General features: G+C 52.5%; 2 protein-coding genes across 4 annotated transcripts; one reads left to right on the forward strand and one right to left on the reverse strand.

Annotated features, from left to right (window-relative positions):
- The first annotated feature begins 684 nt into the window (after positions 1 to 684).
- Positions 685 to 14,105, forward strand: NAALADL1 (N-acetylated alpha-linked acidic dipeptidase like 1). The gene is made up of 18 exons (XM_043927295.1): positions 685 to 902; positions 988 to 1,160; positions 1,243 to 1,364; positions 1,758 to 1,880; positions 6,879 to 7,162; positions 7,267 to 7,371; positions 8,406 to 8,491; positions 8,632 to 8,751; positions 10,678 to 10,763; positions 10,846 to 10,909; positions 10,995 to 11,062; positions 11,292 to 11,383; positions 11,461 to 11,551; positions 12,426 to 12,507; positions 12,591 to 12,761; positions 12,836 to 12,923; positions 13,034 to 13,126; positions 13,442 to 14,105. Exons 1-18 carry the CDS (start codon positions 703 to 705, stop codon positions 13,626 to 13,628), a joined length of 2,235 nt encoding a protein of 744 aa, XP_043783230.1. The 5' UTR covers positions 685 to 702; the 3' UTR covers positions 13,629 to 14,105.
- Positions 13,995 to 17,140, reverse strand: SAC3D1 (SAC3 domain containing 1). 3 transcript variants are annotated; one of them, XM_043927319.1, is made up of 3 exons: positions 16,981 to 17,140; positions 16,231 to 16,811; positions 13,995 to 14,688 (listed from the first exon to the last, which is right to left on the reverse strand). In XM_043927319.1, the coding sequence occupies exons 2-3, from the start codon at positions 16,802 to 16,804 to the stop codon at positions 14,186 to 14,188; spliced, it is 1,077 nt and encodes a 358-aa protein (XP_043783254.1). In that variant the 5' UTR covers positions 16,805 to 16,811; positions 16,981 to 17,140; the 3' UTR covers positions 13,995 to 14,185. The 3 variants fall into 3 exon arrangements, with proteins under 3 accessions (XP_043783254.1, XP_043783261.1, XP_043783243.1); XM_043927326.1 differs by having other exon boundaries at positions 17,005 to 17,107; XM_043927308.1 differs by lacking the exon at positions 16,981 to 17,140 and having other exon boundaries at positions 16,231 to 16,974.
- Between the last annotated feature and the right edge of the window lie 189 nt (positions 17,141 to 17,329).

The raw sequence follows: 17,329 nt of genomic DNA on the forward strand, positions 1-17,329 counted from the left end.
TCCCTACAGGATAGTTACAGAGAGTCCTTCTGGGTCTCTCTTCTTCCCTTAGCTCTAGGCTTAGCATTTTTAGGGGGTTTAGATGAGGCAGAAATGGCTAAAATATACTGAGTTCCCACTGTGGGTCTAACACCAAGCTAGACATTTTTACAGATGTGGCCTTGTTTAATAAAAACAGCACCCCAGTTCTGTGAAATTGGTTCTATTATATTATCCCATTTTTACAGTGAAGAAAACGGGCTCAGAGACACTAAGTGAATTGTCTAAGGTCATACAGCTAATGTCTAGCAAAGGATGGGATTTGAATTTAAAACCTACTCAAGGAGCCAGGGCTGGATGGGCTAGAGATCGAGTGACACGGAGGAACCAGAGGCCGGGATGGCGGGCGGCAGGGCCGGCCCTGCTCTGAAGACAGGGGCTCCGAGTTCTAGTCCTGACCTGGCCTCTTTTACTGGCAGACAGTGGGTGAGACCTTGCCCATCTCCAAGCCTCAGTGTCCACGTGTGGATCTGCTGCCCCTCGGGAGTCTCTTCCAAGTGAATGTTGCAGAAATCGAGGTGGATGTAAGGAGCTTCCTTGGGACGTCCCGTCCTTTCTCTGCCAGCTAGTGACCAAAGGGCAGGGCCGCACATTAGATAATGGTTAACCGGACCTGAGGCCCCATCTATAAGGTGGCCACCGAGCTGGCCAAGATTCCACAGGATGCAGTGGGTGAAGGTACTGGGAGGGGTGGTGGGGGCTGCTGCCCTCTTGGGGCTGGGGATCATTGTGGGTCACTTTGCCATCCCCAAGGGGGCTGACTTGCCAGCCCCCAGTGCCTCAGCCTCCCAGGACCTGGACCTGAAGATCCTCGAGACCGTCATGGAACAGCTAGATGCCAACAGGATCCGGGAGAACCTTAGGTGAGAGGCCTGCCTTTGCGCCTCTCCCGTGTGCCAGAGGCCTCTCCCTGACCCTGGACCCACCCCTCTCCCGCCCACCCTGCAGAGAACTCTCCAAGGAGCCGCATCTGGCCACCAGCCCCCGGGATGAGGCTCTGGTGCAGCTGCTGCTGCAGCGCTGGCAGGACCCGGAGTCCGGCCTGGACTCAGCCAGGACCACTGAGTACGAGGTGCTGCTGTCCTTCCCCAGCGGGGAGCAGCCCAACCGTGTGGATGTGGGTGAGTTCCCACTCTGGCTCCGGGATGCCTGGGGGCTGGGCGAGCTGCCGGTTCTCGCCCCAACACCGCCCTCTCTCGACAGTGAACTCCACTGGGGCTGTCCTCTTCTCCTGCCGACAGAGTGAGGAGAACGTGACCGGGGAGCAGGGGGGCCCCGATGTGGTGCCGCCCTATGCCGCGTATGCTCCTCCCGGAACCCCACAGGTGGGCCTGGGATACCCCCTCCCCACTGCCATGGCCCAACTCCCCCTTGTTCCCAGTTCAGCTGCTCCCATCCTGACCCCACGGGCTGTTGAAGCAAAGTGCCTCAACTGGGGCTCAGCCCCCACCCAGAATTTACTCGCTTCCACACTGCATTACTACTGCTTTTGCCCATCACTTAGTCATTCAACAAACACTAACGGGCCCTGCTCCAGGCCTGGCCTGTTACAGAGTACCTGGACACAGAGCGCAGAGAAAACCAGGTGTGACTTGGTTTTGGGGAGCTGAGAAGCTCTGGGTGAGGTCGGGGGACGGGATCTAAATCCTTCATCCTGCCATTCAGCCTTTCCCTCTCTTTCCTGGGCCTGGCTCTAAGTCACCTTCTCTTGGGAATAGGGCCCCCTCGTCTACGCCAACCAGGGCTCGGAACAAGACTTCAAGGAACTACAGAAAGAGGCAGTCAAACTCCAAGACAGCATCGTCTTGACCCGATATGGGGGTGTAGGGCGCGGGGCTAAGGTAAGCAGCAGCCCCCAGTGCAAGGGGCTGGGTAGGGAGAGGGGCCGGCAATGGACAGGAGGAGTGAGGGGAAGGGGATGAGCAGTGCTGAGTGGGGCACCAAGTCCTGGGCTTGGGGCAGAAGAAGGGGGTGATTCCTCCTTCCACCCACGATGGCTGCTATGGGCCTCCACCCACCCAGGTTCTAGTCCATGGGTAGGCCCAAAGAATACTTATGTGCTATGTAACCATGGGTGCCTCCCCCAACATCCCTGAGCCCTGGGAAATAAAGGAATTGGGCAAAATTTTCAGCTTTCATATTCTGGAAGTCTAAGTCCTCCTGTGAAGTTGTTCTCCTGAATATCTGACTTAAATCCCTCCTGTTGTCCCCTCCCACCCACCAATTTGCTTCTTTTCCATACAGAATTTTGATGGAGGATTCCATGCCTATTGCTATTTATTGTTATTTTATTTATTTATTTTATTTTTAGCTGCACTGGGTCATGGTTGCTTGATGCGGGCCTTCTCTAATTGCGGCAGCAGGGTGGGAGGCTATTCTTCATTGCGGTGCATGTGGCTTCTCCTGTTGTCTAGCACCAGCCCCAGGGCACTCAAGCCTCAGTGGTTTTGAAGCACAGGCTCCACAGTCGTGGCTCGAGGGCTTACTTGCCCTCCTGCACGTGGAATCTTCCAGACCAGGGTTTGAACCTGTGTCCCCTGCATTGCAAGGCAGATTCTTAACCACTGGACTACTAAGGAAGCCCTGTCTATGGTTTTTAAATGTTTATTTACTTACTTATTTTAAATTTAAAAAGGTATAGAACAAGAGATGGGACTAGGGAATTAGTGTTTAGTGGGTTAAGAACTTCAAATTTGCAAAATGAAGAGAGTTCTGGAGATAAATGGAGGTGATGGTAGCACAATAATAGGAATGTGCTTAATGCCACTGAACTGTACTCCTTTTTTTTTTTTTCCGGTATTTATTTATTTGGCTGTCTTGGGTCTTAGTTGTGGCACTCGATACTTTTTAGCTGCAGAATGTGAACTCAGTTGTGGCATGTGGGATCTAGTCCCTGAACTATATACTTAGATACTAAATTTTATGTTATGTGTATTCATCACAGTTTTTTCTACAATAGTAAAACATATTTATCAGTTTTCACAATCGATAGCTAGACAAAAATAAAAGATTATAATTGCAAGCCATAATGAGAATATGTTAACATAACAATATAAAATAATTACATACAATTTGGGGTGTCAAGCAGAGTGATGTAGTAAGTGGAAGTGCATACATGCACATGTATTCAGCCACCCAGCCAGTTTATGTCTCTTGGTTAGTACATTTAATCCATTTACATTTATTACTGATACGTATGATCCTATTACGATTTTCTTAATTGTCTTGGGTTTATTTTCTGTAGATCTTTTCCAGTCTGTAGATCTTTTCTAGTCTCTTGTGTCTCCTGCCTAGAGAAGTTTCTTTAGCATTTGTTGTAAAGCTGGTGTGGTGGTGCTGAATTCTCTTAACTGTTGCTTGTCTGGAAAGCTTTTGATTTCTCCATCAGTCTGCCTGAGAGTTTTGCTGGGTATAGTATTCTTGGCTGTAGGTTTTTCCCTTTCATCACTTTAAATTATCATGCCATTCCCTTCTGGCTTGTAGAGTTTCTGTTGAGAAATCAGCTGATGATAACCTGATGGGAGTTCCCATGTATGTTGTCATTTTTCCCTTGTTGCTTTTTTAAAAAATACATAATATTTATTTATTTGGCTGCCCCCGGGTCTTAGTTGCAGCACATGAGATCTTCAGTCTTCCTTGTGGTATGCGGGATCTTTAGTTGTGGTATGCAAACTCTTAGCTGTGGCATGTGGGATCTTTGTTTCCTGACCGTGGATCTAACCTGGGCCCTCTGCCTTGGGAGCAAGGGGTCCTAGCCCCTGAACCACCAAGAAGTCCCTCCCTTGTTGCTTTTAATATTTTATCTTTGTCTTTAATTTTTGTCAGTTTGATTACTATGTGCTTCAGTGTGTTCCCCCTTGGATTTATCCTGCCTGGGACTCTGTGCTTCCTAGACTTGGTTGACTATTTCCTTTCCCATGTTAGGAAAGTTTTCAGCTATATTTCTTCAAATATTTTCTCAGGTCTTTTCTCTCTTTCTTCTTTTTCTGGGACCCCTATAATACAATTGTTGGTGCATTTAATGTTGTCCCAGAGGTCTCTTAGGCTGTCTTCTTTTTTTTTTTTTCATTCTCTTTTCTATATTCTATTCTGTGGTAGTGATTTCCACCATTCTATCCTCCAGGTCATTTATCTGTTCTTCTGCGTCAGTTATTCTGCTATTGATTCTTTTTCGTGTATTCATCTCTGTTTCTTTGTTCTTTAGTTCTTCTAGGTCTTTAGTAAACATTTCTTGCACCTTCTCTGTTATTTTTCCAAGATCCTGGATCATCTTCACTATCATTATTCTGAATTCTTTTCCTGAAAAGTTACCTAACTCCACTTAATTTAGTTGTTTTTCTGGAGCTTTATCTTGTCCCTTCATCTGGGATGTAACTTTCTGTTTTTTCATCCCGATTAACTTTCTGTGATGTGGTTTTTGTTCTAGCCAATTGTGGTTCTTCTAGCTTCTTTTGTCTGCCCTCTGATGGGCTAAGAGTTTTGTGTAAGCTTCCTTATGAGAGGGACTGAGTCTTGCTCTGGTGGGTAGGGCTGTGCTCAGTAAAGCTTTAATCCAATTATCTGCTGATGGGTGGGGTTGCACTCCCTCCCTGTTAGTTGTTTTGCCTAAGAGGACCTAGCCCTGGAGCCTATAGGCTCTATGATAGGGTTAATGGCAACCTCCAAGACAGCTTATATGAAGGGGGGCCTTCCAGGGGTGCTACTGCCAGTGCCCCCATCCCTGTGGTGAGCCCCTGCTGACCCACGCCTCCACAGGAGACCCTGCAACACTAGCAAGTAGCTTTGGTTCAGTCTCCTGTGGGGTCCCTGCTCCTTTCCTCTGGGTCTTGGTGCCCACAAGATTTTGTTTGTGCCTTCCAAGACTGGAGTCTGTTTTGCCCAGTCCTGTGGAACTCCTATAATCAAATCCCACTGACCTTCAAGGTCAGATTCCCTGGGGGTTTCCAGCCCCTTTGTCAGATCCCCAGGCTGGGAAGCCTGAGGTGGGGCTCAGAACCTTCACATTCACAACAGTGGGAGAACTTCTTTGGTATATTGTTCTCCAGTTTGTGGGTCACCCACACGGCGGGTATGGGCTTTGATTTAGTCATGATTGTGCCCCTCCTACCCTCTCACTACAGCATCTTCTTTGTCTTTGGAAGCAGGGTATCTTTTTTTTGATGGGTTCCAGCGTCTTCCTGTTGATGGTTGTTAAATAGATAATTGTAATTTTGGTGCTCTTGTGGGAGGAGATGAGTGCATATCCTTCTACTTCACCATCTTGAACTGGAAGCCCTCTCATCACAATTTTAAAAGTAAAAATACATACATACATACATAAAAGAAGTACCCTGGATAAGAGCTGGTGGGGAAAAAAAAAAAAAAGAAAGGAAAGGGGAACAGATGTGGTAAAATGATACAGACAATGAAACTCAGTTTTTTTTAAAAAAGTATAGGATGAAAAAAAGTTTCCTCATAATGCCACCCTCCAAAGAGGTAGCTTTGTTTGTTTGTTTATGGAATGTGATCCAGAGTTTCCTTGGGAAGAAGAACATATGAAGGTATATTCTCATTTCTTTCTCTTTTTTAATATAAAAGTAGCATACAATACCCACTGTTCTGAACTGTGCTCTTTTCATCTTAATATATCTTATAGGAAATTCCCTGATGGTCCAGCAATTAGGACTCCTTGCTTCCACTGCAGGGGGCCTGAGTTCCATCCCTGGTCGAGAAACTAAGATCCCAAAAGCCACTCAGCCTGGCAAAAAACAACAACAACAACAACAAAAAAACCGACCCCAAACCAACCAACCAAACAAAAAGTCATTCTGGAGATCATTCTCAAGTGGTGCATAAACTCTGTCCTTGATCTTCTTTTTTTTAATGTACTGTTTTGTTTTCATTGACTTAAAATATACATAACATAAACTTGACCACGTTAACCATTCTTTAATGGGCCTTCGCTGTTGTGAGGGCTTTTCTCTGGTTGCAGCGAGCACGGCTTCTCATTACAGTAGCTTCTCTTATCGCAGCTCCCGGGCTTTAGGGCACAGGCTCAACAGATGCGGCACACTGGCTTAGTTTCTCCGAGGCATGCAGGATCTTCCTGGTTCAAGGACTGAACCCGTGTCCCCTGCTTTGGCAGGCAGATTCTTTACCACTGAGCCACTGGGGAAGCCCGGTGAGCTGTTTTTTAAATGTATGTTGCGATTGCATTAAGAACATTCACAACGTTGTGCAGCCATCACTACGACCCATTTCCAGACTGCTTTCACGGTTCCAAGTGAAACTCTGTACCCTTTAACACCCTTATTCTCCCTCTGCAGCCCCGAGTAACCTCTATTTGACTTTCTTGGCCTATTCCAGGTACCTCACGTAAGAGGAATCATGCAATATTTGTCTTTTTGTGTCTGGTTTACTTCACTTAGCAGAATGTTTTGAGGTTCATTGATGTATCAGAACTTCACTCCTTTTTTTTTTTTTTCTTCACTCCTTTTTAAGACTGAATAATTTACGTTTGCATGCTATATACTAGGTTTTGCTTATCTGTAAATCAATGATGGACGGTTGAGTTGTTTCTACCTTTTGGCTACTATGAATAGTGCTTACTCCTTCCGTTATACACTGTAGGGTACCTCAGTTTAATTGCCCCGCTGAGAAGCCATTGCCTACATTCAGCAATCTTCTGCTGTCTCAAGCAGCACTGCAACAAATGACTTGTTGCAAAAGAGTCATCTTGCTGGTAGGAAGACAGACCTGTCCTGGCTTCCACAGTGATGAAGGGAAGAAGAGGAGCAATGTGAGATGTGCCCCCTTTTCACCACCCTTCCCTAAACACAGCTTCCTCTGGCTTCCTGCAGGCTGTGAATGCTGCCAAATACGGGGTGGCTGGAGTGCTAGTGTACACGGACCCCAAAGACATCAACGATGGGAAGAGCTTGCCGAACGAGACCTTCCCACACTCCTGGTGCCTGCCTCCCTCAGGCGTGGAGCGAGGCTCCTACTTCGAGTATTTTGGGGATCCCTTGACTCCTTACCTTCCAGCTACGCCTTCCTCCTTCCGCCTAAACTCTGACAATGCCTCTGGATTTCCCCCAATTCCCATTCAACCCATTGGCTTCGAGGATGCACGAGTCCTTCTCTGGTGAGCTTGTGCCCTGGGGTTTCCTGCCCACTCTCCGGTGGTGGCCCCCCGACTTCAACCCCCACGTCCCTATTTGCCCTGAAGGGCCTCCCCCTCCTCCCCAGTAACCTTGGAGGAAAGTTAGCACCGGCTGACTGGCAGGGAGGACTGGGCTGTGACTACAATTTGGGGCCAGGCTTCCGGTTGAATGGTATCTTCCCAGAAGACAGGTAAGATGGAGCCCCCTCCTCCCCCAACTCTCCCCTTCTCTTCCCTTGTTATGCTTTCTTTTTTTTTTTAATTATGTATTTATTTGTTTATTTTTGGCCGTGCTGGGTCTTCACTGCTGCACGTAGGCTTTCTCTCACTGCGGCAGTCAGGGGCTGCTCTCCAGTTGTGGTGTGCCAGCTTCTCATTGTGGTGGCTTCTCTTGTTGCCAAGCACAGGCTTTCAGGCATGTGGGCTTTAGTAGATGTGGGCTCAGTAGTTGTGGCTCACAGATTCAGCGGCTCCATGGCACATGGCATCTTCCTGGACCAGGGATCAAATCCGTCTCCCTTGCATTGCAAAGAGGATTCTTGACCACTGGACCACCAGGGAAGTCGGTTATGCTTCCCTGACCCTGGGTTTCCTCTTTGCTCACTTCGAGGCCTGGCCTTTCCCTTTCTCCTCTCTCCCAACCCCTCCTTGATTCCAAAATACCTGTCTTGTCCTGGGGAGCCTGTGAATCAGTTGTGTGCCCCACAAGTCTCTGTGGAGTCCTCCGACCTCACATTGGACCTCCGTTCTCCAGCCACCCCCTCTCTTGAACACACCAAGCTCCTTCCCAAATCAGGGCCTCTGGACTTGCTGTTCCGACTGATGGAACACTCTTCCCCAGGCTTTGCCATTCCTGGCTTGCCCTAACAGCCCACCTACCACCAGGCACCTTGTCAGTGTTCCCCCCAAGCTCCTCCACTGCCTGCAGTTGCTCACTTCCTTGGTGTCTGGATGCTCCAGGAGTGGGAGATCCCACGAGGGTGGGGTCCATGTCTGTCTCAGCCATTGCCCAGAGCTGGTACGATGCTGACATACACTGAGTATCCAGTAACCGAGTGAGTACGAAGGAGAATTGGAATCAGAAAAGCTGGGCTCTAGCCTCGCTGTCTCTCCTGGTATTTCCAAGCAGGTGACTTTGCCAGGTTCCTTTCTGACTCTGGGCCTCAGGTTTTCCTGCATTTTGGAGGGGGCAGTGGGTGGTGCCAAGACTCCTGTCCCCCTCCAGCCAGGTGAACGTGAGTGTCCACAACCGCCTGGAGCTGCGGAACTCCTCCAATGTCCTGGGGATCATCCGCGGGGCTGTGGAGCCAGGTGAGCGCCTCCTCACGGCTCCCCTTGCCCCCAGGACCCCGCCCAACCGTGGGCGCCGCTGACCACGCCCCCTCGGCCCCGCCTGGCTGCCCCGCCCACCGTCGCTCCTCTGAGGTTTCTGACTCTGCTCCTCCTGCCAGATCGCTACGTGCTATATGGAAACCACCGGGACAGCTGGGTTCACGGAGCCGTAGACCCCAGCACTGGTACTGCCGTCCTCCTGGAGCTCTCCCGCGTCCTGGGGACTCTGCTGAAGAAGGGTGAGCGGGCCGCCCTGCCCCGGTCCAGGGGCTCGCTCCCCAAGAGGGCACCTAAAGCCAGTCCTCCCTGAATTTTGGGCGCTGACACCCCCTCCACTCCCGCATTCGCCTGTGCCCACTTGTGCCAAGCCTAAGGACCCTGGGGGCAGACATGCATGACACTAGCCCTGGCCTCGCTCAAGCAGCCCAGTGTGGTGCAGGGAACTCTTGCAATACCTTCTGAGGGTCTTCTGCACCCCTCTAGTGAAGTGAAATCAGGTGTGGTCGCGAGCAAGCCCGTGCCCAGGCTCTGCCCTCAAGGAGTCTCAGCTTGGTTGAGGCAGGGGGACAGTCGTTAACTCCACAAACACTTCAGCCAGGCCTACTATGTGCCAGTCCAGCTCTAGGCACTGGATGTCCCCCAGAGAACCCCAGAATTCTGGCTGTAATGACAACTGTGAAACGTCCTATTAGGGAAAATATCTACTGGGCTTTCCAGGCGGAAGCCAAAGCTCAGGGAGGTGGCAGTTCCAGGTGGGCATGGGGATCCAGGTGGAAAAGAGTGGCTGGACCAGGTGGCAGAGCTGTGTATTTCCTAAAAATAGGGACATTTTCTTTCATAACCACACTACAATGATCAGAATCAGAAAATTAAAAAATTTTCCAATTGTCCCAATAAGTTTCAAAAATTATTTGTTTATATTTTGGCTGCTCTGGGTCTTCACTGCCCCTCAAGGGCTTTCTCTGGTTGCAGCGTGCAGGCTTCTCTTGTGCAGCACAGGGCTTAGTTACAGCGAGGCATGTGAGATCTTAGTTCCCTGGCCAGAGATCGAACTTGTGTCCCCTGGAAGATGGATTCTTAACCACTGGACCACCAGGGAAGTCCCTCCGATAACATTTAGAGCAGAATGTTCTGGTCCAAGAGTCAATCCAGGAGCACAGGTTGCACATGTAGTAATTGCATGGGTCATCTGTAATCGTTGCTTAGCTGTTCTTTCTTTCCTGATCCTGATATTCAGTTTGTTGACTGTCCCTCAATTTCGGTTTGTCAGATTAGATTCAGCTTATGCATTTTGGGCAGAAAAAGGTGTGGGAACTTTCCATTGCAAGCATGTAATCATTTTATACTTAAAATTTTTTTGATTTAAAACAAAAAGATGAGAAATGATCAAAGGGGACTGAGTTGCAGCCAGAGATGGGAGTACAGCCCAGAGCACACAGTGCCATGGAGGGTGAGGGGAGTCTGAAGGAGGTGAGGGGCAAGCAAGAAGGCTTCCAGGCTTCCAGGAGGTGACTGAGGACTGTGGCAAGAGCAGTGAGGGCATGAGACTGGAGATGGGAGCCAGCTTGCAGGAGGCTATGAGAGCGATGTGGGGCGTTGGTTAAGCCCCTGGACTCTGGAGCCAGACCCTGAATTTGAACTCTGGCTCTGCTGCCTACCAGCTGTGTAACCCTGGGCAAGTCATTAAACCTCTCTGTGGCTCCATTTCATCAACGGAGACAATGAGAGTCTGTCTCTCAAGACCTTGTAAGGACTGGCTCAATATGGATAATGCTCTAAGGACAATGTGAGTGTTTCATCACTAAATGAATAGGAGTAGGGGCCAGTTTTGCAGAAGATGCCAGGAAGAGAGTTAGGGGATCTCCAATCATCACATCCAGAGAGAAGAGAGGGGCAGGGCATTCTGGCAGAACGGACCGCCCCACTGGAGATTGGTGTGTGTGTGCGGGGGCAAAGTTGGGAGTGTCACAGCAGAGGAGAGGCCCTGGTAAAAAGAGGGCGGAGCCTCAACGAAGGTTTGGCCCGGGAGGTGCCAAGACCTACCTCCAATCGCCAGCTGCCCTGTGGGTTCCAGCCCTCCCTCCCCTCCACATGCCCAACCTTCCCCCTAAGCCACCCCGAGATCTGGGGGATCTTGCCCTCCAGCACTTTATCCCCCTCCCCAGGCACCTGGCGTCCCCGCAGATCAATCGTGTTTGCGAGCTGGGGGGCAGAGGAGTTTGGGCTCATCGGCTCCACAGAATTCACGGAGGTGAGTGAGCCCCGCAGCCGGGCGCTCCAGGGGATTCCCGGGGCGGGCCGCGCGGGGCTGACGCGGTCGCGTCCACCTGCAGGAGTTCTTCAGCAAGCTGCAGGAGCGTGCCGTGGCCTACATCAACGTGGACATCTCGGTGTTTGGTACGAGGGGCTGCGGGGCTGACTCGGGGAGCGGGGACCCAAAAGGGTGGGGCCCGAGTAGAGTCTTCCTTGTATCTTCTCACAGCCAATGCCACCCTGAGGGTGCAGGGCACGCCCCCGGTCCAAAGCGTCGTCTTCTCCGCAGCCAAACAGGTGGAAAGGGGAGGGGCTGGGAGCGGGGCGGGAGGAGGCGTGTCGGGGCGCGGGCTACAGGGGGTAGGCGGAGCTGATACTTTGGAGAGGGGCTGAGGCTGCGGGGAGGGCCTTGTAGGACCTGCAGGATTGTGCAAGGGCTGGAAACCCTGGTGGGTGGCGCGGAGGACCTGCCTGGTTGTCGGACCTGGGGAGGGGCCAGCCGCAGACTAGATTCCCCTCCACTCAGATCTCCGCACCGGGCTCCAGCGGTCTCAGCATCTATGGCAATTGGATCCGATATTACAACCGTAGCAGCTCCGTGTACGGCCTGGTCCCCAGGTGAGCCCAGAGCCGGGATGGGGACCCCTGGACCCCAGGCTCAGCGCCCTGCAGCCTAACCATATTCCTTCCCATAGTGTGGGGACTCTGGGCGCTGGCAGCGACTATGCCCCCTTCATTCACTTCCTGGGCATCTCCTCCATGGACATCGCCTACACCTATGACCGGGTAAGCAGGCACCCCTTAGTCCCCAGCCGGGGACTTTGCTCCACTAGCCCCCTCCTCTCCCTCGGGCTGCTCCTGTGCGAACTGAATCCATCACTCAGTAGTTGTGCTACCTCAACCAAGTTTCTTTACCTCTCTTGAGCATGTTCATCCTCATCTATGTTATTTTATCAAATTTAAGACACCACTGAGTATAAGATGCACTGTTGTGATATGCATTATTCAGGGGAGGGGAAATACACGGTCAGTTGATTGCAGGGTGACGTTGACTGTAAGAAGCATCCTAATTTCAGAGATCTTAAAATGTGAAAAAACGTTTGTCTCAGAATAGATTAAAGAACAGTATATTTCATGTCAATGTATGACAAAACCCACTGAAAAAATAAATAAATAAATTAAAAAAAAAAAATAAAGCCCATGTACTGTGGCAAGATTCACTCAGAATTTATTAAGGAAAAAAAAAAAAATAAAGAACAGTATAAAACAGGTGATTTGAAGGTAAAATGAGGTAAGGGCTGCAGAGTGCCAGCCTGTCTCCCTGTTTGATGCTCCAAAATATCCTTTCTCCCCTCCATGGCCACTCCGCTCCTGAGTGGTGGAGCTGGGATTTGAATCCTCCTGTCTGACTGCAAAGCCTCACGTTCTCCTTCATGTGAAACGGGAAACTGGCACCTGACCCAGTTCTGCCACTTATTAGTTGTGTGATGTCAGGAAGGCTACTTAACCTCTCTGAGCCCATTTCCTCCTCTGTAAAGTGGGAACTCTAGAACCTGCCTCACAGGTGTGGTGACAACTGACTTGAGATAATGGCTCTACATTGAACTCCTCCTTCCACTTCTCATCCCAAGCTTGTCACCCGTGGGTCTTGTTTCCTCAGAGCAAGACCTCAGCCCGGATCTACCCCACCTACCACACAGCCTTTGACACCTTTGATTACGTGGACAAGTTTTTGGACCCTGGTGAGGAAGGGGGCAAGGGGTCTCCTGCGGCGGGAGGAGGCGGGGCTGAAGGCTGAGCTTGGCCTCATCGCCCTCCCTGACAGGTTTCAGCAGCCATCAGGCCGTGGCCCGGACCGCAGGAAGCGTGCTTCTCCGGCTCAGTGACAGCCTCTTCCTGCCTCTTAACGTCAGTGACTACAGTGAGACCCTCCGCAGCTTCCTGCAGGCTGCCGAGAACCTCCGGGACCTATTGGAGCGGCATAACATCAGCTTCGGTACGGAGACCCCGATATCAAGGCATGGGGAGCCTTGCACCCCCAGGGCTAAGATGCTGGCTGTTCCCCCACAGGACCCTTGGTGACCGCAGTGGAGAAGTTTGAGGGGGCAGCCACGTCATTCAACCAACGCATAGCAACACTGCGGGAGGGCACCCCCGAGTAAGCAAGGGTTGCAAGCAGGTGTCTGGGAGGGCAGCATCCAGGGCAGGATGCAGGCTGGCAGCTGGGCTACTGGCTGTAGGGTGACCAGAGGGTCCTGTCACCCTCAGTCCCCTACAGGTGCGGATGATCAATGACCAGCTGATGCTCTTGGAACGGACTTTCCTGAACTCACAAGCCTTCCCGGAAGAACGCTACTACAAGTGAGCCTGTCCAAAGCTCTTGGGAGGTGTGGTGAAATGAGGCTGGGCAGTGGGTACCCACCCGAAGGAGCAGAATGTCACTTTTGCTGGCCTTTAGAGCACAACCCAGTACCTTGAGATGGCTGGGGAGCCAGGCTCAAAGAGTGGGGGAAGCAAATCAGTTAAGGTCACCCTGGGACTAGAGCCTACATCTCCTCCCACTACCAGAAGAGAGGTGCTTTTGTCCCTAGCTGTATACAGGAGCTGTTGCAGGCTGAAGCTCTGCTCATTCTTGGCCCCTGCATGACCTTGACCCTCCCCCATTTCTCCCTTCAGCCATGTGCTCTGGGCACCCCGCACCGGCTCTGTGGCCACATTCCCCGGCCTGTCGAATGCCTATTCCCAGGCCGAGAACACAGGCCATGAACCTGCAGCCTGGGCTGAGGTGCAGAGACAGCTCAGCATCGTGGTGGCAGCCCTGGAGGGCGCAGCAGCCACCCTGAGGCCCGTGGCTGACCTCTGACCCCACCCTCATTCTTCAGCTCCCACCCCCACTCTATCCTACCCTCTCCCCCTCCAGTTTTCTTTGAGTGTGTCCCCATCTCCCTTCATGCTAGCAAAGGGCACGACCACAGGACCCTCTCAAACTTCTGAGGGGTCTCACCAGTGTGGACACTTGAAGGGAGTGACAAGCCCCAGATGAAAATTACCCTCTTGCTGGATCTTGGTTGGCAGAGGGTGAACAGGAGACAGGGATGAGGGGAATGGCAAAACCACCAGCTGCTCTTGGTAGCAGATGGGTGAAGATGGGACACATAATGCCAACCTTAGATGTCAACTCAGAGACCACCAGAGCCACCCCCCAGTGATCAGCAAGGAAACTAAGGCCCAGGGTGGACAGGGCATGGTCCAGTTTGGGTTCCTCTTCCCCTACGCCCCCAGCACATCTCAACTCCTCCCTGCTCTCCACAAATAAATCAAGCCAAGCTGTTGTTCCTTGTATCGTGTGGGAATCATGAAAAAGGAAACCTGAGTGCTTCAGCCCCAGTCTTGGGGCTCTGGGAGACCACACAGTCCTCTTCACATCTCGGTCGTGGGTCTGTCCACAGCCTCATCTTCCTCCTCTGCCATGACCACGTCTTCCAGAGTGCGCCCTCCAAGTTTGTTCCCCACCAGTACCTGGCAGGTCCCGGCAGGTGGCAGCCCCTCCTCAGTGTAACGACCCCTCAGGAACACCACTCTCTCCTGTCCATCTAAGGGTAGTCCGTGGGCCTGGCACAGGTCCCGTGCCTCCTTGGGCCCATCCAGGGCCAGCAGGTGGATCACGAAGCCCAGCGGCAAGGTCTGGCCCTTGGAGGTGCTGAGGGCACGAGCAAGGCGGGCCAGGGCTCCCCGGCGGGCACGGCCCACATGGCACTGCACAGCGCAGCTCTGAAGGTAGGGCAGCGTCCGGAGCAGGCGGAAGAGGCGGGCGGCATTGCCTTCCCGGAAGGCGGAGTCAACTGCCAGGGCCGCGCGCAGGGCCGGGCAGGAACGCAGGGCTGCAGGCAGCTGCAGAACCTCGTGAAGGGCCTCTACCGAGCCTGGAAGGGTGAGAAGCCCGCATGAGGATGTTGAGTAAGGGAGCAGGCCCACCTTCCGTGCCATCCCCTTTCAGTGGTGTCTGACTCTTGGCAGCCCCATGGACTGTAGCCTGCCAGGCTCCTCTGTCCATGGGACTCTCCAGGCAAGAATACTGGAGTGGGTTGCCATGCTCTCCTGCAGGGGATCTTTTCAACCCAGGAATTGAACCCCTGTCTCTTACATCTCTTGCTTTGGCAGGCGGGTTCTTTACCACTGGTGCCACCTGGGAAGTCCATCCCCTTAGGTTTCCCCCATCCCCCTCCCACCTTCATGAATCTTCAGCCACCTTCTCTGACCCCCCCCCTACTCACTCCTCCCCCACCTGCTCCTGCTATGGCCACGCCCCATCCCAAGCCAAGCCCACCCTCCCTACCCCTTAGCCCCTTCTTGATCATTATCAGAATTTGTTGCCAGTGATTCCAGAATCCCATCAAACAGCCTGGGTCCTCATAATAAAGTGAGGCAGTGTTTATAGATGAAGGAAAGAGGCTGTGATCATTTAATGACTTGCCTGACTGTCTTAGAGCTCATATATATTTAAGAAGGTGACCCAATCAAATCCAAGTTTTCTGACTTGAAGCCCAGCCCTTTCTCCACGGCCCTAGCTGCCCCAAGGTTTGGGAGTTGGCTCTGCCACACCTTCTGCTGTCTACCTGGTGAGGCAGTTTCTTTTTCAAATTCTGCTTCTCCCCTTTGGAGGAGAATGACAACACTGGGACCCTGGGTAAACTGAAGCTTCTGACCCATTTGCTGTTCAGTCACTAAGTTGTGTCTGACTCTTTGTGACCCGGAGGACTACAGCACACCAGGCTCCTCTGTCCTCCACTATCTCCCAGAGTTTGCTCAAATTCATGTCCATTGAGTCTGTGATGCTATCTAACCATCTCATCCTCTACTGCCCCCTTCTCCTTCTGCCTTCAGTCCTTCCCAGCATCAGGGTCTTTTCCAATGAGTTGGCTCTTCACATCAGGTGGCCAAAATATTGGAGCTTCAGCTTCAGCGTCAGCATCAGTCCTTTCGGTGAATATTCAGTTGATCTCCTTTAGAACTGACCGACCCATTAGTGGGTCATTAAGTCAACAGCATTTCATTAAATTAAGTAGAATTAATTAAAAAGCATCATCCATCCATAGGAAAAAATCTAGCCTTGAACCTTCTATCTCAGATATATTTGTTGGCACATGTGTTCTTGGCTGTTTTGCAATACTGACTGAAATGGAGGTTTAAAAGAAAAAGCTTGAAAATCACTATCTAGGTTCAACTGTCCCATTCCAATGCTATCCCCTCCACTTTCATAATGAGAAAGCAGAGACCCAGAGAAGGGAAGGGACGAGTCAGAAGGTTCATGTAGGGGCTCAGTGAATCTTGTGCAATGGCTAAGACACACATTTAGGAGACATTTAGGATGGAGAGGGAGCTACTAGTGAGGTTTGAAAGCTTCTCCTTCCTTTCTCGGCCTCCACTGTCCCGGCCTCTGCTCTGCCGCGGGGACCCTGACTCACCCAGGTTATACAGCAGAAAGAGGCCCTGGAAGGTGGCTTGGCGGGGGTGGGGACCGGCGCCCAGCGCGTAGCAGCGGCGCAGAGAACCGAAGCTCTCCTGGACCTGGGCTTGCAGCAACATTGGGTCCACTGGCCCGTGCGTCGCGTTGGGTCCGAACCGCGCCACCACGGCCAGCAGCACGGCCAGAGCCGCTTCCAGCACCAACGCCGTCTCGACGTCACTCGCGCTTTGCAGGGCCAAGTCCAGCCGCACAGCGCGCAACCGGTCCGCCACGAAGCTGGCCACCTCCGCGCAGGACGCGTCGGTGCGCTCGGCCACCTCGCTGGCCAGGTAGCGCACGGTGGCCAGCAGCACGGACGGCGGACGCAGCTGACTCGGCGGGGGCCGGATCTTCCCGGCGGCCGGCCGGCTGTACTCCTTCACCGCGCGCTGCGGGTCGGCTCGGGGCCGGTCCCCGTGGCTTCCCGGCGCCACCTCGAATCGGTGCAGACGGCGCTCCTCTTCGCGCTGGGCGCGCTCGGCAGCCGGACACATGTCCAGGCACGTGCCCACGGGAAGCTCGTAGCCGGGCATAGGTGGGCTGGGGGGGAAAGGACGGGCGCTCAGCATCCAGTGGACAGCGGCGGCCCCTCGCCCCATTCTGCAGGAGAGCACTTCAAGGCTGGCGAAGGCGGGGCAACCCCGTCCGGCCCGCCTCCCAGCCCTCGTCTGAGCCTTCCCCCCTCCCGTCTGGCCGCCGCCGTCCTCACCGAGTCCTGCCGCCTCCCACAGACCTCCTTGCAGGCCTCCCGAGATCCTCTGCGTTGTAGTTCAGCGTCGCCAACAGTTCCTCAAGCTCGTGTCCCGCTAAAGCCCAACCACAGTGCACCGCTGTAGTCGGACCACTCCCATGATGCACCACTTTATAGTTCCCTTTCGCAACCAATCGCTTTGCAGGAGAGGCGGGGCAGGCGTGGAGCCACGCCTTCCCGGGCTCCCGCTCTCTAATCGCAACACCTTTTAGCTTTGAACCACCCGACCCAAGTGGGGACACCCGCTTTGGTTCCTCTTCACCCGATAACCTGACTCAGTCGGCTTTACTGCCATTCTTTTCTGTTT

This window comes from Cervus elaphus, chromosome 2 (assembly GCF_910594005.1).
Source record: "Cervus elaphus chromosome 2, mCerEla1.1, whole genome shotgun sequence".
NCBI classification, from domain to species: Eukaryota; Metazoa; Chordata; class Mammalia; order Artiodactyla; family Cervidae; genus Cervus; species Cervus elaphus.